The 22,178-nt window shown below is 43.6% G+C and overlaps 3 protein-coding genes, 1 non-coding gene and 1 pseudogene across 5 annotated transcripts; 2 read left to right on the top strand and 3 right to left on the bottom strand.

Moving 5' to 3' along the window:
- Nucleotides 1-200: 200 nt before the first annotated feature.
- On the bottom strand, nt 201-272 carry TRNAM-CAU (transfer RNA methionine (anticodon CAU)). Its single transcript has one exon. It is a non-coding gene; the product is annotated as a tRNA-Met (tRNA).
- A 2,011-nt stretch (nt 273-2,283) lies between these two features.
- Nucleotides 2,284-9,497, top strand: LOC140221694 (uncharacterized; annotated as a pseudogene).
- A 1,091-nt stretch (nt 9,498-10,588) lies between these two features.
- Nucleotides 10,589-13,789, top strand: LOC117837964 (cullin-3A). The gene is made up of 2 exons (XM_034717800.2): nt 10,589-10,928; nt 11,472-13,789. The coding sequence occupies exons 1-2, from the start codon at nt 10,759-10,761 to the stop codon at nt 13,510-13,512; spliced, it is 2,211 nt and encodes a 736-aa protein (XP_034573691.1). The 5' UTR covers nt 10,589-10,758; the 3' UTR covers nt 13,513-13,789.
- Nucleotides 13,790-14,044: 255 nt separating this feature from the next.
- LOC117837972 (probable hexosyltransferase MUCI70) lies at nt 14,045-19,749 on the bottom strand. Of its 2 annotated transcripts, none has more exons than XM_034717812.2 (8): nt 18,532-19,749; nt 17,951-18,032; nt 17,800-17,852; nt 17,042-17,394; nt 16,590-16,801; nt 15,411-15,667; nt 15,139-15,317; nt 14,045-14,738 (listed from the first exon to the last, which is right to left on the bottom strand). In XM_034717812.2, exons 1-8 carry the CDS (start codon nt 18,698-18,700, stop codon nt 14,628-14,630), a joined length of 1,416 nt encoding a protein of 471 aa, XP_034573703.1. In that variant the 5' UTR covers nt 18,701-19,749; the 3' UTR covers nt 14,045-14,627. The 2 variants fall into 2 exon arrangements, with proteins under 2 accessions (XP_034573703.1, XP_034573711.1); XM_034717820.2 differs by having other exon boundaries at nt 14,045-14,735.
- Nucleotides 19,750-19,882: 133 nt separating this feature from the next.
- LOC117838005 (sphinganine C4-monooxygenase 1) lies at nt 19,883-22,020 on the bottom strand. The gene is made up of 2 exons (XM_034717870.2): nt 21,528-22,020; nt 19,883-20,755 (listed from the first exon to the last, which is right to left on the bottom strand). The coding sequence occupies exons 1-2, from the start codon at nt 21,759-21,761 to the stop codon at nt 20,213-20,215; spliced, it is 777 nt and encodes a 258-aa protein (XP_034573761.1). The 5' UTR covers nt 21,762-22,020; the 3' UTR covers nt 19,883-20,212.
- Nucleotides 22,021-22,178: the final 158 nt, after the last annotated feature.

Below are 22,178 nucleotides of genomic sequence, written 5' to 3'. Positions count from 1 at the left end.
AGCCACCACAAATATATCAGAGCCAGGTTTCGATCCTGGGACCTAACGGCGTGGCCCAATGAGCTCTTAAACATGGCGCGTGGCCCAATCGGCGGCTCGTCGTGCGCTGCATTATAATCTGGGCTGGGCCTGCTCCTCGCGTCCCCTCCACGATTTTGCCGTCCAAAAAAACAAGAAAATATCAAAAGCCACATCAAATATATCAGAGCCAGGTTTCGATCCTGGGACCTGTGGGTTATGGGCCCACCACGCTTCCGCTGCGCCACTCTGATTTTTGTGATGTCTTCCTGTTTACTATAGTTAACAATATACTTAATTAACCATGTACTGCATCCGAAATGAACCGTGAACGAAATGAAAACCAAATGGCCGCAAATGCAGTTAAAATTTTCACGCGGTAAATGAACTATTTTGCGTGTTCCGTCGTCGAATTTGATTAAACGTGACATGGGGGTCATATACATGAACCGGAAGGAGTGCTCTTGGCTCGTTATTCGAGGGATTAGTTAGGAAGCTCATAGGCATATATTTGTCACGATGAGTCCCCATGCGCATAGTAGGAGATTAGAAGGATTATTCTGAGCGTGCAACTGTACCAGTATATCTGTCACCAATTATCTTGTGCTGGTATAAAGTGATTAGTTAGTACCAAATCCATATGGGAATCAAGCTTGTTTTGACGGAATCAAGCAAAGAACAAGAGGAAAGGATAAGAGAGAATCATAAAGAAAAGATCGGGAGGACATAAAATATTCAATACTCATATTCTCCTTTTCTAAGAAAAGAAAGCATCTCTAGGTTAGAGTTCGCGGTGTACAAATGAGATGTCACGCGGAGCTTGAAATAAATGAGGTGTCACCACCCGGGCGTCAAGAGAATCATACGTCATATATTAGGAAGAAAATGAAAAATTGTTCAGGCCAAATATGAGACGATCGATCGCAGGAGTGAATTGGAGGCATAAAATTTTCCTACACGAGGAGATGTCCACCCTATATAATGTTTTTTTACTGGCTATCTTATCATGTAGATTAATAGGAATGTTTTATAAAATCATAAATGTTCAAAAATGTAAAAATGTAGGTTGTTTTAGTTTTTCTGTATATATAGATTTTGGAACATCTGGATCTTGAAGTTGCGCTAAAATGTTGGAACACTAAATATTTTATAAAACCAAAATGACCTACATTTGGAACGGGGACAATATGTATCACCACTAATATTAGTGATAGTAGTAAACTTGATGCAATCAGTGACTGCAGTATCTCAAGTTTTTTCTTTCTTTCTAAAATTGAGACCATTGCATGAGGGATATTTAACTATTTGCCATCCTTACGGATGGCGCTACTTCAGTTGCCATCCTTACGGTTGCCCTTACATTTTTGCCACCCCTCTATAAACGAAGCAACATATTTGCTATTTTTGCACACATGGCGTGCTAACTCATCCTGCCAGCGTGGAATCGGGACGCGAAAGGACCAAATTGCCCCTGCCTTATCCTTTCTGCCCAGGTGCGTCTTTGAACCAGCAACCGAGCGGGTTCCCCATTCCCATGCGCAAAGGGAATCACGCCCTCCATGCGCCGCCGGGATCCCTACGCCGCTGCCGGTCGTTTCCCTCCGGTGCCACCACCCAGTGAGCACCCGACGCCGCCGCCTCTCCCTTGGGGGCCCACCGGCAATTCCCCGCCGCGCGTGCCTGCCCTCGACTCTTTCCGTGCATCGCAGGGATCCCTACGCCGCCGCCGGTCGATTCCCTCCGGCGTCGCTGCCCAGTGAGCACCCGATGCCGCCACCGCTCCCTTGGGGCCCACCGGCGATTCCCCGCCGCACGCGCCTGCCCTTGACCCTCCATGTGCCGCTGCTCCTCTCTTCGCCGGCTCCGATCCGTTGTTCTACTTCGAGGAGCAGGTGGGCTGTTGTGCTTCGGTTCTTAACATGGTTTGTGCGTGCGTGCAGTGTGCTCGCGGCCGGATCTACATTGCAGCAGAGGGGATTAGCGTGGAGGAGGTGACGTCCTCTATGGTGGCACCGATCTGGAACCCTAACTAAGGCAGTGCCGCTACCGGAAGATGACGCCTAGTGAGTGCCCTCCTTGCTAAGTGAATCATCTCCTCTTCATGAATGTAGAGTTCTACGGTAGTCATAGTATTGGGGTTGGATTTCTCTAACTCCAACATTGTTGTATGTTCATGATTCTGTCAGGATTGATCCTGGCAATGTGTTTAAATTAGTTGTTAAATGTGCGGGATATAAGGCAATTCATGACTATGGAATCATAGAAATGGCAGAGCAATGGCATGATGTATGGGTGGATGCATGTTCAGGGTATAATTTGGATAACTTTGTGACTGATATGGCAAGCAAGATTATCTGGAGGTCTAGTCAAGAACTTGTGGTGTGGGCAGTAGATTCTGACAGTGCCGCTGAGTGGAAGATTAGTAAAAATGAGCACTTTGAGAAGATGATTGGATCTAGACTAAATGAGAAAATGGTAAATATTGTTGTTGAAGTAGTTGATAAGGCTGGATATCAACCACTGCACAGTTCAACTTGGTCCAAAGCCAATTCGGGTGTGACTAGTCATGCTGATCCAGTATGTCTTTCATCTCATACTGAAGGTACAAGTGACACATTTACCTTAGCAGAAGAGTTAGAACAGGTAGCTGAACTTGCTGATTGGAGTCAGTTAACTATTATCCTAATCCTGATCAAGATGGAGAACCTTATATGTTAGCTGAGGAAATTGTATTTGAAGCAATGGGATTCAAAGCAGCTGATGAGAGAGCAGCACAAGCAGCTAAGGAAGAAGCTGCTATTCCAGTCATTCCAGAAGACCTTCTACATGATATGAATGATGCAGGTATTGATGTACATGACAATGAGCATTCAGAGCCAGTGTTGGATTAGGATAGAGACAACCTAGAGATGGCAGTGGGTACTGTATATCCTTGCACGGTTGATTTCAGATTGGCAGTCAAGCAACATGTTATAGTGCAAGACTTTGAGCTTGGGACAGAGAAATCTGACAAAAGCAGATTTAGGGGATATTGCAAGGTCAATGGATGCCCTTGGATAATTAGAGCTAGAACACAAGCAGATGGGTGTGTCAAGTTACAATTACTAACCAGATTTTATAAGATACTTTTATTTATAAGATGCATATATATTTTATGTGTGTGTTATGATCATGAACTAAAGTTTATTGCAATATGCAGGTATAAATAAACAAGTGTGCTTCAAGAAGCAGAGTGTATGGCACAATGGCTAGCCAAGCGTGGGTTACTGAAAGGGCAATTCCCCTTCTAAAGAGGAAGCCAAATTGGGTGCTAAAAAAATTTGGGTGCTAAAGAAGTGCAGGAGGCTTTAGAGGACAAGTACAAAATCCAGATTAATTATCAAACAGTGTGGTATGGGAGACAGAGAGCAGCAGAAAAACTTTTTGGTAAGTGGGATGATTCTTTTGATTGGTTGTATAGGTGAAGGCAGAGGTGGAATTGAGGGCACCTGGTAGTGTGGTTGAGACAGACAATGTTAAAATTGGCAACAAGAGGCACTTTACTAGATTCTTTTGTGCTTTCAAGGGCAGCATAGATGGATTTTTATATGGATGCGGACCTTATATTAGCATAGATTCCATTGTCCTAAATGGGCAGTGGAATGGTCACATGCCTGCAGTATTAGCTTTAGATGGTCAGAATTGGATGTTTCCATTAGCATTTGGATTCTTCCAATCAGAGACCAAGGATGACTGGATTTGGTTCATGGAGCAACTAAGAAAGGACATTGGAGAACTTCCAAAGTTGACTGTATGCACTGATGCTTGCAAGGGGTTAGAAGTTGCAGCCAAGTATGTCTTTCCATGGGCAGAACAGAGAGAATGTTTCAGGCATCTCATGGAGACCATGAAGAAACACTTTATAGAAGAAGTGTATGCAGCAAACATGTGGCCTGCAACTAATGCACCTGGGAAGCATAAGTATTTCATGGACAAAGTAATTGAAGGTAGTCCCGATGTAGAAAAATGGCTTCAAGAGCACCACAATCTCCTATGGGCTAGACCAAAGTTTTCAACTGACATCAAGTGTGATTACATCTTAAACAACCTAGTGTGGCGTAACTGTCCAAATTAACTTGGCTAAAGCACACTTAAGTCACCTAACATGCGATCATGTACTTTAAGCAAGTCAACTCGGTCGTCCGTCGGATTTCATCCGATAAACCATTTAACTCAGGATCGAGAAAGCAAAGCTCACACGAAGGTGAGTGGTTACAGAGATTACAACAGTCCATCCAGATTAAACTAGGGCATCGAATTATTACAACATCAAGTTTGAAATTCAAACATAGTTTGCAGAGTTTTCAAGTAGCGAAAATAATAAGCAGAAGCTAGACATCATTGCATGATATAATGAAGAAGCCGATCATGACATCAATGATCCCTGTCCTCACCGTCCGAGGAGGGATCCCACTTGACCGTCCAACCAGGAGGAAGTTGGTTAGGCCAAGTACCACTTGCAGTGGACTCAAAGGTATCAACATCACCTGCAAAGATGTGCCACAAGCAAGGCTGAGCAACTATCCTCAACAAGACTTACCCAACGGGTGGTAACTACTTCCATCAAAACCAAGACATGTAAGCTTTTTGGCTCTGGGGTTTGTTTTTGCCAAAAGCGACTAGAGTAGGTCCTTACTTTCAATATTTTAGCCACAAGTTCTAAGTTCATTTACCAGTCTAAATTAGCATATATACTAAGCAATTATGGGTTCCAAGCAAATTAATGACAAGCATCAGTATTAACATCATCATCAATTTCCATTCTTACTCAGTGTAGCATAGCGATCAAGTAGTCCCAAACAGTGAAAGGTAGACGAATCGATTCGAATTTCTTAACCATGCATAGCGACCTAATCCCACGACATCCGCGCACAACGAGTGGTCACTTCATTTGTCAGCCATCCCATCAATTCCCAGACCCATTTCGGGCCTACTTCCCTTGGTACAAGCCTCCATAGACCCGGACTACGCCATACTATGACTGCACTTGTCACCACATGATACACCAGGGGAAAACTAAGTTTCTAGAGACAGTGGGGCGATCCGCTCACGTCCCGGTTCAATCAAGTAGTAGGCTTCCCCATCCCATACTAGGTATGAGATTAGTACTTTCAAACACTTGATCACGAACACTATAACATCTCGACCTTAGTCCAATTTCATGTAGATAGACGGGGCAATCCACCGACCATCAAAAACAGTTCACAGAGCCCTACCTCGTCCATCGTCCTTATAGTTGCAACATAAGTAAAGCAATCAATTCCTATAACTCGCGAGTGACAGGTAATCACTCAACTTTTACCGAGTCCTATTAAGCATTGCAACTACTCAACTTATCATACTAGTGTTCATGTCAAAGGGTACTAGGTTCATGCATCTAAGGTTTCAATCAACTCCTCGAAACGTAAATGCGCAATCAAAGCATCAACCATATTACATGTATTTAAAGCAGGTAATAATGCACCAGGACTTGCCTTCACACTTGGAGTTAGCGAACTGGTCCTCGGTTTGCTCTGGCACGGGCTCGACTTCGGCGTGGTGCAGATCTGCTACGGCTTCTTCTTCCGGCGCGGGGCGCAGCTCGTACGTGCCGTTAGCAAGGTTCACTTCTACACGAAATGCAAATGCAACAAGTTCAATCTTCCATGCTTTCTCATGCAGGATGCAAAAGGTGAATTACTGTTGAAGTGTAAATTACATTACGACCACATTCACCTAAACAAGGTTCTAAACTTTCATTATCTTCATGAGGTAAGGTGTGTTGTGGTATAAAACCCAGGGTTGATTTTGATGGTGATTGTGTACACATATAAGGTTCTTACAACTTAGATCTTCACAAGGAAGGTGGGGTCATTCTAGGGTTGCTCAAGGTTCATTGGGAAAGTCATCCTGTTTTTGAATGTTTTTCTGTACCTCTTCCGAAAATTACCATTATTATTACTTAACGTTTCTTTCTTCCATTTAATTAGGTTCATCTTCCAAATTTTATTTCATTAACCAAACAACAAGCTATGAAGCTACAAATTTAACAGCAACTTAACTTTGTCATAAATAAGCTACTGCATAAATTTAAGATCCATTGGAGGTGCCTAAAAATAAATAAATTTTTTTAGCACCCTAAGGTAGCCTGCACTTAACTATTTTTAACACACAAACCATACTGAATCTGGGTAGGAAATTTTAACAGTGAGTTATATGGGTGATACAGAGCCTTTGGTGAATTTCTCATAATTTTTGGTGAAGGATCTCTATTTCACATATATTACTCCTATTTATCTTTCTCTAAAAAGGAGAGTGGGTTTTATTTACTTCCAGACAAGGTTTCATACTTTTCTTGTGAACTATACTTCATCACTGATTTACTCCATGTGGTTTCACATTTTCCTCAGCTCTGAATTAAATATGATGCAAAAGATCATTTTGACCTTAGATTGCAATTATAAAACTTAAACATCTGAGCTAGGCTCCAAATTATTTTTCCAAGCTTCTATTCTCTGATACAAGCACTTGAGAGTTAGATTTACCTTTTTAGCATTTTTCTATGATTTACTATGATTTAAGTAGCTTAAACAAGGATTAAATCATATAACATTAACTCTAACAGAGACATGTGCCAAAAGTATTTTAAAGGAAACGACACATTACACGAGTCTAGCAAAATTGATTTGACATTTGCCCAATTTTTCTACGAATGGTGCATTTTCGAAGCTAAACCTATTTTCTGCTGGGAAAAAACATTAAACCGAAATAGCTTTACAACCGGGTCCTTTTAAGCTTTCAGACTCACAACCACACCCTCACTATTTACACTTAAACCCTCGGTCGATTTCACAATCACACTTATGCCCTTATGGCAGCGCGCGGCGGCGGGGCTAAGATTCCGTCAGCTCGTCAGCGGTTCCAGGGCAACAAGTGCGATGGGAGGAGTGTATGCTCACCGTGGGGCTGCTGGCGAAGGCTCAGGCACGGAGGGAGATTGGCGGTGACGGAACGACGAAGGGCGGCGTTGCGGCTGCAGCGGAGCTGGGCGGCGGCGTTCCGACGGCATCGAGGCTTGGTGACGGCAACGGACAGCGGCTCGAGCTATGCGAGGTGGTGGTGGAGCGATTTGCGGCGACAGCGAAGAGCAAGGCTACATGGAGGTGGGCTCTCCACAGAGAGGTGGCTCGGCGGTGAGCGCGAAGCAAAGCAGGGGGAGCGCGGCGAGGTTGGGCGAGCGGGGAAAGGGCACAGGCGGGCGCAGGGCCTCCATTTATAGGGCGGGGGGGGGAGAAGGCGAGCGAGGCGGAGCCGTGGCTGGCATCTGGGGCTAGAGGAGCTGCGCTCGCTGCCGGTGGGCCAACTACGGCGACGGTGGTAACGGTGGACAAGGGAGGTGACTTGGCGGGTGAGCTTGCACGCGAGGCGTGGCAGGCGAGGCACTGCAAGCGGCTTTGCCAGCGCGAGCGACTGGTGAAGCGGCCGCTCAAGGCGTCCCGTCCCGTGCGCCGATTGGTGGAGCGGCGGCGGTGGCGCAGGGGCGCGCGCATGCAGCAATGCAGCGCGGCAAGGGCGCTGCAGGCGAGACGGGGCTTCACTGGCCATGGGGCGCGCGCGTCAACTCGTCGGTCACGGCAGGGGATGGGGCTATGGAGTGGCGCTGGTGGACGCACGCCACGGGGCAGGCGGCGAGCGGAGCGCGGCGCACGCGCGCTCTGGGCGCGAGGGATTTGCGAGATTGGGCGACGAGGCGGTCTTCAAGCACGATTTACTTCAAATTCTTGAACTGCGCGACATTAACTCCCTTTACAAAAGTTGCAGACCTAAGATCCAAGTTCAATTCTTGTAATTGGTTCAAGTTCAAATTCGTAGCAAATTTGAAGATAGAAAGCTTCAAAGTTTGACGAAACGCGACTTAGGCAATTTCATCAGTTTGGCTGTTATCAAGGTTTTGGCTGACTTGAGCTCCGGTTTTAAGTTCAGATTTGATGAAGTTATTGTGAGAACTTAGTTTTCAAACTCTTATAAAGGGTTTTGCTGGTGTTCTGTTCAAGTTTTGTGAGATAAGTTCATGTCAAGATGTGCGTTTGAACTAATTTCAGACTTAGCATAATTTTGCAGGTTTGGGCCGAGTTGACCATTTTGGTCAAATTTGATCTGATTTTTGAAAACCTTTTGTGCAAATTTTGGCCTAACTCATTTAATCAAAGTTGTTAAAAGCTCGTAGCAGCTTGAGTTTACATTAAACAATTTAAGATAAAGAGCTCCAAAGTTTGAACTTCATCTGTTTTTCTTAATTTGGCACAAATTTGAAATTTTGAGTTTTTGATGGCCTTCTGCTCAGATTCAAACAAAATGCTAAAAACAAAAGTTGTTAGGGAAGACGAGTTCTACAACTCTTAGTTGGATAAATTTTTAAGTTCTTATATAAAAATTTGAATTACTGCTAAACATTCTTTAAGCTCTTGAGGGGCAAAAGCGACCTTTTACTTGTATACTCAGCAGATAAATTTTCTCTTATGCTCTAATGGCCTTACTTAGGATTAAACAAGGTTTAATTAGGCTAGGTTGTTACGCCTAGCTAAGTCATGGAATGTATGGATCAAAGAATTCAAAGATCTGCCACATCTGCCACTTCACTGTATGGTAGATGCTATAAGGGAGAAGGATGTGATCATGATGGCAAAGAGGAGAAGGATCTCTAGAGCTCTTCATGAAGTCATTCTGCTAGCTGTCATTCCTCAACTAAATACTAGCTCAAAGGGATTAGGCCACCTCAAAGTCACCAAGGGCCTTCCTGATCAAGCTGAGGTCATATAGATCTACAAGGATGAAGAGGTAAGAAGGCATGTTGTGTACCTCAAAGACCACATGTGTACCTGCAGGGAATGGCAAGTGATAGGAAAGTCTTGCCCACATGCCTTGGCTGTGATCACGCAACCAAACTATGATAAATTTGTGGATATAACTTATTCTGTGTAGAAGTTCAGGCAAGTATATGATCTTGGATGGCCTACTAACACTGACAGGAACCGATAGTCTGAAGTTGAGAAAGGATTTACGCTATATCCACCTGTGGCACAGAAGAGAGGTGTAGGTAGACAGAGAAAAAATAGAATACCATCATGCCTGGAAAAAACTGGTAAGGTGAAAAGGCAAGTAAAGTGTGACAATTGTGGTGAAAAGGGGTATAGAAAGGGAAGTTGGAGGTGTGAGCTAACTGGGACAAAGAAGATGTGTGTTATTTAAAACTTCAAGTCATTTTAATTTTTGTCATTCACATACTGAACACATTGGTTTGCAGGAAAAGAACCAAGAAGAGTACTATCAGGGCTGGAAGGAAAAAGGCTAAGGTAGAATATGCTTCAGCTATAATGTTAACAACTCCTAGGACAAGAGCAGCAGCAGCTGGGGAGGCAGCAATAGTAGCAATAGCAGCAACCAAGGAAGCAGAAACATAAGCCAATGAAGTAGAAGCATCAACATCAATACAATCAACTAAGAGGTGATATTTGTCACACATGTCACATATGTGTTCCATTTAAAGCATCCTTGTGCTGTTTGTGTAGGATATGAAGTAGCATATACGTTGAAATACCACTAAAACCTTATATTCTTGCACTTGTACATCTGTTAAAGACTTATATTCTTGCACCTGTTTGTTTTTTCCCTTTCTGTGTCATTTCTAGCCATGGATTAAACATGATGTTCCATTTCTTTTGTTGTTTGTCCAGGAGGCTTGCTTTGGAGGCACCACTGGAGCAAGCAACAAATGTGGCCAAGAAGATGACACCCAGGAAGAAATAGCTAGCCACCAATGTCAAAAAGAATTCACCAGCAAAAAAGTAGAAGTACTTGAGTTTCCCCTTGAGTTGTATGCTTTTACTTGAGTTGTCTAATTGGTCTGCTCCTCCCACCTCTTGTTAGTTTTACCGGACACTATAAGGTTTTCACCATTCATGTATCATGTAGTTGACTGCTTGACAGGATATATGTCAATTACTTTGGAGTTTGGACTTATGGGATTGGGAGTATGCTCACCTTGTTGTGTGATAAAATTGTCTGATTGCTCACCATGTTGGTTGGACTGGGAGTATTCAACAGTCAAAAAAGTTGTCTGATTGCTCACCTTGTTGGTTGGTCTGTTACTGGTTGATGAAATGAAAAAAATTGTGGTGGATTTGCGTCAAGTAAAAATTTGGGACACGGACACAAGTCGAGTAAAAATTTGCGTCGAGGAAAAAAAATTGTTGTATGATTGCTTGTGAATGCTACTGACGTCGAGCAGAGCACGATTAGCTGCTCCTACCAGCAAAATCCCTCCTTAACCCGCTCGGTTGCGGGTTCGGAGGCGCGCCTGAGCAGAAAGGATAAAGGCAGGGGCAATTTAGTCCTTTCGCGTCCCGATTCCATGCTGCAGGATGAGTTGGCGCGCTATGTGTGTAAAAATAGTGCTTCGGTTTATACCGCTAGAGTCTTACGAATAACAAATAGTTAAATACCCGATTACGTGAAGGCAGCCATCTCATCGAGAGAGAAGGTAAAGAAAAAGAAAATAAGAGAGGGAGAGGGGAGAGAAGGCAGGAGCCGTCTGGTGCTCTGGTTCTTTTCCCCCATCGGTTCTCTTCCCCGCCGCCGCTCTGCCCTGTATCCAGTGTCCACCCCACCTCCGCCCGCGTTCACCCACCCCACCCCCGCCCCCAAATCTAACCGCCGGCGACGATGAGCGGCGGCGGCCCGCCGAGGAAGCGCAACTTCAAGATCGAGGCGTTCAAGCACCGCGTGGAGCTCGACCCCAAGTACGCGGAGCGGACATGGAAGGTCCTCGAGCACGCCATCCACGAGATCTACAACCACAACGCCAGTGGCCTCTCCTTCGAGGAGCTTTACAGGTCGGTCCAACGCCGCACTCCCCTCCCCCCCAACCCGACGCCATTTTCGCCGTCGCCGTCTTTCGGCCTTCCGCCGCCGCAACCACTTGCGGACTTTGCCTATCTAAATAGCCGTCCTTCTACCGCGATTATCCTGACCTGTGTCGATTTGAAGAATTATGTGATTCGGAGTAGAGATTGCGTGCAAATTCGGGCAAAATTGTCAGTTTGTTTAGATGGTTGTTAGCTGAATCGCAGTTCCTGTGATCCTTTCTACCCCTTTCTACGGATTTTATAGTCAACAATTATGACTATCTGAGACTGGATTGTACCTAGGAGCTGATGTCGCACTTCACCAAAATATCACCATGTGAGCAGTATGATTTGTATTTAGTTTGTTATAGTCTCTGCTCAGTGCCTGTTGCGTTGCAGAAAATTGATAAAAAAAATACTAGTACTTATTACCGTACAAAAATATCCGGTGTGGCATGTAGGTGCACTACACCAGGATATAGTGTGATCTTGCCTGATTGTAACTTGCGAACCTTTTTCCCCTCTGTGCAGGAGTGCGTACAACATGGTGCTACACAAGTATGGTGAGAAGCTCTACGATGGCCTTCAGAGCACAATGACACGGCGCTTGAAGGAAATATCGAAATCGATAGAGACTGCACAAGGTGGTTTATTTCTGGAGGAGCTGAATGCAAAGTGGATGGATCACAACAAGGCGTTACAGATGATACGAGATATTCTAATGTACATGGATAGGACATATGTCCCGACAGCTCATAGGACACCTGTCCACGAACTTGGTCTGAATTTGTGGAGGGATCATATTATCCACTCCCCCTCAATCCATAGTCGGCTGCTTGACACCCTTCTGGATCTTATAGACAGGGAAAGAATGGGTGAAGTGATTAACAGAGGCCTGATGCGGAGCATAACGAAGATGCTGATGGATCTTGGCCCTGCTGTGTATCAAGATGATTTTGAGAAACCATTTCTGGAAGTTTCAGCCAGCTTCTACAGTGGGGAGTCTCAAGAGTTCATTGAATGCTGTGACTGTGGGAACTACCTTAAGAAGGCCGAGAGGCGTCTAAATGAGGAAATGGAGCGTGTCTCACACTACCTGGATGCTGGCAGTGAGGCAAAGATAACTAGTGTAGTGGAGAAAGAAATGATTGCCAATCACATGCACAGATTGGTTCACATGGAAAATTCAGGGCTTGTTAACATGTTAGTAGATGACAAGTACGAAGATTTGGGTTGTATGTATGCCTTGTTCCGAAGGGTTCCTGATGGTCTATCAACGATCAGAGATGTGATGACTTCTTACTTGAGGGAAACAGGGAAGCAGTTAGTGACAGATCCAGAAAGGTTGAAAGACCCAGTGGAATTCGTTCAGCGCTTGTTAAATGAGAAGGACAAGCATGATAAGATCATCAGTGTTGCTTTTGGCAATGACAAAACCTTCCAGAATGCTCTGAATTCGTCCTTCGAGTATTTCATCAACTTAAACAACAGATCACCTGAATTCATATCATTGTTTGTTGATGACAAACTCAGAAAAGGACTAAAAGGGGCTACAGAAGAAGATGTGGAGGTTATACTGGACAAAGTCATGATGCTGTTCCGGTACCTCCAAGAGAAGGATGTGTTTGAGAAGTACTATAAGCAGCATTTGGCGAAAAGGCTCCTATCTGGTAAAACTGTTTCTGATGATGCTGAGAGAAGTATGATAGTCAAACTCAAGACAGAATGTGGATACCAGTTCACTTCCAAACTAGAGGGCATGTTTACAGATATGAAAACATCTCAGGACACCATGCAAGATTTCTATGCCAAGAAGTCTGAGGAACTTGGGGATGGCCCTACGCTTGATGTCCACATTTTGACAACTGGTTCTTGGCCGACGCAACCCAGTCCTCCTTGCAACCTTCCAACTGAAATCCTTGCAGTTTGTGAGAAGTTCCGTTCATATTATCTTGGAACTCACAATGGTCGGAGATTGACATGGCAAACAAACATGGGTACAGCTGACATAAAAGCCACATTTGGAAAAGGCCAGAAGCATGAGTTGAATGTATCCACTTATCAGATGTGTGTTCTCATGCTGTTTAACAATGCTGATGGATTGACCTACAAAGACATTGAACGGGATACTGAGATACCTGCCTCAGACCTAAAGAGATGTCTACAATCTCTTGCTTGTGTCAAGGGGAAGAATGTTCTCCGTAAGGAGCCCATGAGCAAGGATATATCAGAGGATGATGCATTCTACTTTAATGATAAGTTCACAAGCAAGCTTGTTAAAGTGAAGATTGGGACAGTGGTGGCACAAAAGGAATCTGAGCCAGAGAAACAGGAGACTCGCCAAAGGGTTGAGGAGGACAGGAAACCTCAGATTGAGGCAGCCATTGTCAGGATCATGAAATCCCGGAGGGTGCTGGATCATAATAGCATTGTAGCTGAGGTTACCAAGCAATTGCAGGCCCGGTTCTTGCCAAACCCCGTTGTCATAAAGAAACGCATCGAATCTCTAATTGAACGTGAATTCTTGGAAAGAGACAAAGTAGATAGAAAATTATATCGTTACCTTGCATAGAAAGCCATCATGTGATAATTCATGAGCGGTTGGCATCCTTCTGCTCTTGTAAAACAGTTTTTGTTATGCTTAAGTTCTGTTTTATCAGTTGCATTGGCCACTGGGGTTATAGATGGTATCAAACATTGGTTATTGGTGGATCGGGACTTTGTCGTGGGGATTGTATTGTACTGCTCCAATTTCATAGTCCCCTTTCTTTTCGTTTGATGGTGCCGTGACAGGACTGCAAAAAGCCATACTATCTGTTTCCTGTGTTGCATTGTCTGACCTTTGAGAATTCCCTTGTTGCCTTTGAATCTATTTCACCTTTATCTTTTAAGTGTCACATATATGCTTCTATCCCTTTGACATCAAGGTTTCATTGCGAGCTATATCCAGCTGTATTTCGTTTTTGTGACAATGTTGGTGATGAACAAATATAAAGTTACATCCAATGAATCAAATTACATAGGTAGTTCATAAAGTCTACATTGGCCATGCGTATAATTTTAATTGCTGAACGACGCAATACCGGTTGATTTTAAAATTCGGATATACAACGCCACTTACTTTCCATTATGAATAAAATCATAAAAAGTTACTCTAGGAATATGCACGTACAAAGCTTGAAAATCATATATGTGCCGATGGGCATAAAAAAGGCCTCGTACTAACACTTCCATTTATTGCATGAACATTACAACGAAGTTGAAATCAAAATGAATTTCCTGAGGAACAACCACTGGCAAATGGCAAATCTTCAATTCTACCGCCAACGCCTGTGCAAAGGTTACATTCATTTTATCTACAAGCATGTTAGGCACACTGGCGTTATTCTGATCCTCTGGTCTGGTCAGTGGCCACAGCAGAAGACTATAGTGCCTCGAATGACTGACCTGCATACCAGTCTTCGAGTGGACGTTTTATCAGTGGCCCTAAAGGTGGGTTGCTGTTCTACCCAGTCTGGGCTAACTTCTTTTTTCAGTAGCTCTCCTGCTTGGCCTGTTCAAATAAAAAGTAGAAACTTGGATGCCACAAGGAGATCAACATGTACCCTGTATGCAAGAGCTGGATGCTTGATACATTTGGAACAACAAATTGAAGTTGCATTGCTGTTAATTTCTCAAATAGCAGTCTCAGCCTTGTATGGAAGTCTTGTCCACTCGAAGATTAGCTGGTGGTGCACCTGTAGTCTGGTTAGTTCGGTGATGGAACAGTTTAGCTATAGCTCTTCTTTCACAGTCCTGCTTCAACAATAAATAAACATCCACAATATTAATGATTCTATATAAAGCCATTAACAAATGTGATGGTGATTACTCGATTCTGTAGGTTTACCTATGGAGGACCCAAAAAGATAAACAGTTATTGTCTACTGATATATGGTCCTAGCAAATCAATATGCAAAAGCATGGGCTGCTGCACACAGTAATTATCTGCTAACATATGGTGCCAGAAGCAATTCAGGAAAAGAAACAAGGCTCTATCAGTAACTCTTACATACACACTATACCCCTATTTGACGGCGTTGACTAGTCATACTGTGTCATACAGTGCAGTTACATATGGTCAAATGTCCTCACTATTTTTTAGACATACTGACTTTAGTCTCTGTGCATGCTGAAATGCAGTGAGCATTGTTATTACCTTAAACATGTTGAGGTGAAAAGGTTTCCCTGGATTTGTTCTCCTGAGCTTCAAGTAAGTGTATGTAAAACTCAACTGATCACGTGAGGTAAAACGGTTGACTTCATTAAACCAAAGGCATGAAAACAAATTAGACATCGGCGTATGGGCACGCACAATGAACGATCCTTCAGGCACATCTGCAAAAAGATCATTTACAGGGTCAACTCCTGGATTGATCAAGAAATATACATTCAGAAGCCATTTGTTAAACCATATGACAGGATACCGACAGCTTGGAAGAACAGGAAGTCGGCCAGAGTCATTAAACTTGACAAGACCATCAGACTGGTAAAAGTGAAATTGCTCATCAATAGCAGCATGATTATACTTGTTCAAGCGCTTATTTTGGAGCACTTCCTCCCATACACAAGAGCGATCATAGTGCATTGAAATGGCGTATTCTGCTTTCTTTCTCCATAAGAAATACTCAATGATAAGCATTGGATCAGCATGGAGACGCAGTTTGCTATCCAACCATATAGAATACCTAGAAAGCAAAATACCCTTCTGTTAACCAAGGTGAGAAAATAAAGAATAAGGGGGAAAAAACTTTCTCTAGCGACAAAATAACATCATTTCAGGATTAGAGAATTCATATTTTCTAAAAAAAAGATGGGCTATTGATATCTACGAATAATAACACTAAACATATAAAGTTATGTGCACAGATTTTAGAAGGTACTACTTTCATAATATTGAAATTTTAGAGGGCTTTATAGTTTTACTTAAAGAAAGTTTTGTAACTGGAAACATTGCTACAAATGTGTACTTCATAATGCTTCCCCCTCTATTCAGATGTCCAGCACAATCTTAGAGAAGAGGCTCATCTCTGGTGCCTTGCTGGTGCTAGAGGGCTTCTGGAGCTAGGACTTGGTGAAGTTGATAGCCTAGGTCATTTACTTCAGGTCAGGTTGTTTTTCTGTATGCCTGGTGATTGATTTTGACAGTTAAGCAACCTGACCAAGCCTCAGTTTATGATGTGACAGTTTTTTTTGTAAGGGACACTGTTCTCTTTTCTATTAATACAAAGATATCCAGATCTCCTGCGACATCGAGAAAAAAAGTTTTATAACTATATTACTGTGGAAATTAATGGTCAATGTTGCATTTCAGATACTATGCCCAAACAACACTCTTGTGTGATTGCAATGACAGTAGAATGTGCATTCGTAACTCAAATAGAAAAAAAATAAATATGCTTCAACGAAAAGCAAAGTACAGAGCCCTAGTTACAACCAGAGCTGGTCTGATGACATGCACCAACCAGTTGGTAGGCAGGCTGTAAGCAACACATACATGTATTTTTGAATTTACAATAATTTAATTTTCCAGAGTAAAGACATTGTTGGGAATAAACAAATTTGCTGTGCAATTAGGTAAGACGCACATGTACTCCCTCAAATACTTACATGGCAGATGGGAAGAGTCGATGAGCTAGAAATTTTGGCACCTTCCCAGCTCTTCGCATATCTTTGTATGGTAAGTTCTTAACTACAACAATTCTCCATAGGCCAACAAAGCCATGTTCATCAGGCATGTGTCCTTCAGAGGAAAGGGTTGCCAGTGTTAGCTCATCCATGAACATGACGAAGCACACATTCTTCTTAGTGTAAGAGCCAATCTGTGAGAGTTTTTGGCACATTGTACAATTACTATGGAACTTGCAAAAAAGAAGAAGAAATATTCATGAAAGTAAAAGATTGACAAGGAGTAAAGGCCAATGAATAATGTACTACCATGAGGGAATATAATATCAACTAGAGGTATATACCTTATATCTGGCCATTTTCTAAGGGAAAATAAGGTATTTTCCACACACAGACACTCAAGCTCATGCATACAAAAGAGATTAGAAAATCACCCTGCTTTTAGTTGGTCTCCTCAAGTAATCAGAGCTTCCAAAAATGCATGATGACACAGCAACATGGCAGGTAGCCATATAGCTTCTGTCATTTTCATCCAAATCAAATCCGGTACTAGGGTAATCATCTGGCCCTCTAACAAAACCACAGTGGAGAGTTTGGTCTTTTGCATGGTACATCTCTTCTCTGTCCTGAAGGCTCTGGCGTCCACCAAACAATGGTTCAAAGAAGCCATTACCAGGCACTTCTTCATTCAGTATATAGTTCAAAGAGAACTGTGTAAAATTCCCATAGTGAGCAGGCTCCACAAGATAATCAACTGTTGGCAAGAATCGAATTTCACACGATGCATCTGCAATGTTTCATTCTGTAAGTCAAAAGACAGTTCTAACATATAACTTTTGTACCATTATTCATCCAGCACGTATAATATAAGCTAGTGAGGGCGTCGCCTAAAAAGGGCATGTCAAGGAATGTTCCTAGACAGAAAGGGGGGGATTCAGATTATAGAAATATCAGTAAGAGAACTAGATTGGGATTGATGGCTGCAGGCATTTTCTTTTCTTTTGGCAGAACCTGAAGGCAGCAGTTAGGCACACACTCAATATATAGATACTGAACCTACCAAAAAAAGTCTCTTACAAAAATAAGTGCATCTGCGGTAAAAACGCTGATCAAAGTTGTTTGTTGCATTAGACTAAAACGGCCCATCTTTGAAAGTGCACAATGTACAGAGTGTAGAGAGAAAATCTCTTACAGTGCTTGTGTGGTTTCTTTTGACTTTTGGGAGGTTCCAACTCATCTTTACTCCTGAAAGAATTAGTAAATCCGAAGACTGATAATTAGTGACAGACAAAGGCACGGGCTACTACAAACAACTGGATGTATACATATCGTTTTGAACTCACATAGAAATATTAGTAACATATGGGCTGTATCCCAAATCTTTTTGCTTCAAAAGGTTCTCCCTAGGCAGGCCATTATGCATCACTGCAAAACATACCGTCCAATTTCATACAGAGGAAATATGAGAACATAATCAACGAAGTAAATCATTTGTGCTCAAGATAACAGGAAAATGATTTGATTTCTTGTGACCAAACACCTGAACAAACATTTTTCTCAACGAACCAACGGGGTGGCAAGGAGCCCACCTGAACGTGCATTCCATGTCACTGAAAACAGAACAGAACAGAACCGAACCGAAAACACACATTTCACCTAGACCCCTTCTCACTTAAGGTGACAATGCCAATGTATCATGCCTGTATCTGAGGTGATTCTACGCGATCATAATTACATCATTAGAAAATGAATGGATAAAAGTATGCGGATGCCACCAGCCAACCTCGCCCGCACACACATAAGCAGAGAGCAGATTGCAATCGTGACACCTTGACAGTTGCAACAACATTGCAATTCCAAAGCAAAATAATAGTTCTCAACGGGAAAAGTACGGATCTCTAGCCTGGTTGTTTGGAACGCTTACCGTGGAAGGGGAGGTTGGCGTGGGAGGAAAAGGAGAGGTAGGCGAGGCAGAGGAGAGCGAGGGCGAAGGCCGGGAGGAGGATTAGGCGGCAGCGGCGCCGCAGCCGCCGGGAATGGCGGCGGGATCCGGCCGCAGCCGGGGCGGTTATCGGGAGGCGGCGCTCCGGCATGCCCTGCGCCGCGAGACGGCACCGCGAGAAAGCGGGCGAAAATTTGCCCCTTGTGTTTTCTCCCTACTGTTTCGGTGTCTTAATCCCGACTTTTGAAATGCCAAATTTCTTTTTTTTTCCTTTACCGGGAAATGCCAAATTTCTTGATCAGCCCTGCTGCATAAATTTCTTGTATTATTGTTGTACTCTCCGGTCATAAAAGAGTGTTGTTTTGGGCTATATGCATTTAACATGTTTAAATTCTGCATTAAGATTTTATCAATACTATTTTCTCTTGAATTGATTTCTGAATTTATATTTTGTTACATTTTGTATATACTTTATACTAGAGATAGTGGTGAAAAAATTGTTTTGTGACAAGAACGACGATATTTCTTTTCTTCTTTGAGGGAGTATTATATAGTAATTTAGTACCAAACACGTACTATTATCATATTATATACCTGTTGGATAGTATTATAGGAGCATTATATAAGCATTTCCGGTACACTATTGACTTAAAAAACTAACAAAATAAACACAACCGTGTCCAAAAGAGAACAATTCATTTTGTTTCGCAAAAGCATAAATGTTTGGCCAATTTGGAGTGCAATGGTCAATTTCTTAACTTTGGCCCGACCAGAGGCTCAAATTCTTAAGTAGGGGGAACAAAATTGGCTACTCCGCCCAAATTCGGAGACTGTATTTCTCTTCTAGTGCTTCACTGAAGCAGTGATTTCGGATGACAAACTGGGGCATGTGAACCTGCGGGGCTTTGGTATGCTTGTCATCTGTATGTAGTTTAGTTCAACGAATGAGTTGAGTTTGTCTCTCACTACATTCCTTGTAACAACATCACTAACAAGGAAAACAAGAGAAAAAGAAGGTCATTACAAGATCTATTAAATAGCTTCATCACAGACCAATCAATCCTAAGGTTCTGTCTGCCACTCCCCATCATGCCCCTGTAATATATACCATACATATGGCATGAATGTGCCCTTCATTCGGCTATGCAATGAATACGAACCAGTTCAGGATATGAAGCAATTCAGGTTATGTATATCAAACCTCCGGCGGTGGCATAACCTGATAAAAACTTCAGAAGACTAAATTAGTGCAAGCCAATAGCCCACGACAAAGGTCAAGGAAAGCCAACGATCAAATGCACCACAATGACAAAACGAATGAGCAAACGCTATATGAAGTGCCAATATCAACTTTTTTTTTGTAACAACAGAATCGATGGAGGTACATGCCAATTCACAGGACACCAAAGCAAGTGGTCTGAGTATTCTTTGGTACGTTACAATACTTTACTCACTGTACCTTGTTACAAGATGGAACACCCGAAAACAAACAAAAAAGAATGTAGAGAACAAGAACAGCCTCACTATATGAAGTTATGAACCAGGGTGCGAGTTTTACAGCATTTGCGTAGTCAGCAGTGCCACAAGGCATGGGTATTGGACGAGTCAAAACAAGAATCAGAAACTATGCATGCATGTACTAATCAGTCTTGATCTCCTCAGCTCAGTCGAGTTTAGCTGGCCTTGATTCGACCCCTCCTCCTTTCCGTTGCTCGATAGAGTAGGGCATGTAAGTTCCGAGTATCTTGTCCCACATAACAAAAAAGGGTTGTGAAAAGTTGTACTTGTTGCCATAGAGCTGATGGTGAATGTCATGATAAGCACTGTTGTTGCTGAACAGTGCTTGGAGGATGTTACCAGGAAGCCACAGCCCGCAATGATCATCCACTGTTTTGATGGTAGCAAAGGAGAAAAAGAATATGGATGTCCGTGGAGTCATACCAGAGACGAGAAATGAGAGTGCACCACCAATGGTGTCCAAAATAAGGCCCTCGAGGGGATGGTTGTAAAGAGCTCCAAAGGAATAAGGGACTACAAGAGTGTGGTGCTTGGAATGGATGTGCTTATACAGAAACTTGTTGATGTGCATGTATCTGTGCATGAAGTACTGCCATGTGTCCATAACAACCATTGCAGTGATAAACTGCAACACTATCACAAGAGCAGGAGGTTGTTTCTGTCCAGTACCACTCTCATCACCAATAACCTGTGGGTTTAAGGAAATGTCAGCATTTGAAGAACTTACATCTAGATTATTAGTATTGGGTAAATCACTGAAGAACTCTTTTTTTAAGGATCCCAAGAGAAAGATTATGGTACCAAGCGCAAGCGGGTTTCAAAATTTTGATCATAGAACTGGATATTCACTTCATCAGTTTATTTTCTTGTGACCCTGGGCTCATGTATATTTGCTTCAAATAATTAGTTTTATTCCAATCAACATGGATCAACCTGACAAACACCCACTATACTGAGACAAGGATTTTAACCCACTTGACAAATAACAAATATATTGAATGTCATGTTCAGCTTCTGAACCTTCAAAGCATGTGAACAAGACATGTTTTCAAAGATCATCGAAAGTCATTGCTGACCAAACTCCTAGCACTACTAGCTTTAAACATGATCCGATTTGTTTTTCTTCATATTTCATTGGTTAGGATGGATGCTCAAGTGCCGAGACTAGTCTAGAAGGGAAAAAAAAGAAGCATGCTGAAGCATGTTCAGGGCTATGCAGTAACGGGATGCGAGAACAACCTAGGAAGCTTAAACAGCAATTTTGCTTCATATTTAGCCAGTATCTTCTGTCTCAATCGATCATTTCTGCAATTAAAATTATCGAGTTTGCTTCGTTTCACAGCATGATTACGCCCAAAGGAAGAACCAAGTGGAGCATGAGGCTCATCTAAAACCTAAACAACTCTACAAATCCGTGGTAAAGATAAGGGGACATGCGGCAGCGAGGAGTAGAAGATTACCGCGAAGAGGGTGAGCGAGACGGCGACCTGGAAGGCCTGCTGGACGAGGACGCCCCTGACAACTGTGGCCTTGGAGACGACGTTCTTGGTGGCGGCCTCCTCCCTGGTGTGCAGCCGGTACCCATCAAGCCGCCCCACCCCGTCCAGCGCGACGTAGAGCCCCGAGTAGAGCCAGTACACGGCGATCGGCACGAATGTGCCCAGCAGCTCGTCCGACACCGCCCCAATCCCCATCGCCCCAGGGAGAAGAAGGGCCCCCCTTCCACTCCCACCGCGCCCCCCGGCGGCCGATTTCTGGAGGCGAAATTGCGGGCGGGACGGACGCGAGGGATTGATTACCGGGGGGGCGGGGCCAACCCGGATCTCTCCGACGGGGAGGAGGGAGGGAGGGAGGGAGGAGGAGCCGGAGCTGGGTTTCCTGGGGGAGGTTGGTGGCCGCGGCGGGGGCGAGGGGCGGGGAGATGTGTATATAGCGGTGGCGGGCGCGGCGGTCGCCGTCGGTCAGAACGAAGGTTAGGGGCGGGCGAGCGGGCGGGTGGGCGTTGGTTGCTACGGGGAGGAGGGGGTTCGGTCGCTTCCCGACGAACCCGTCCGGACGATGCTGCCTGCGAGGTGAGGACGCCGCGGGGTAGCGTAGATAGACCGGCCTGC

The sequence above is a fragment of the Setaria viridis genome, chromosome 1 (assembly GCF_005286985.2).
Source record: "Setaria viridis chromosome 1, Setaria_viridis_v4.0, whole genome shotgun sequence".
Classification (NCBI taxonomy): Eukaryota; Viridiplantae; Streptophyta; class Magnoliopsida; order Poales; family Poaceae; genus Setaria; species Setaria viridis.
This window is presented reverse-complemented; position numbering and strand designations above follow the sequence as displayed.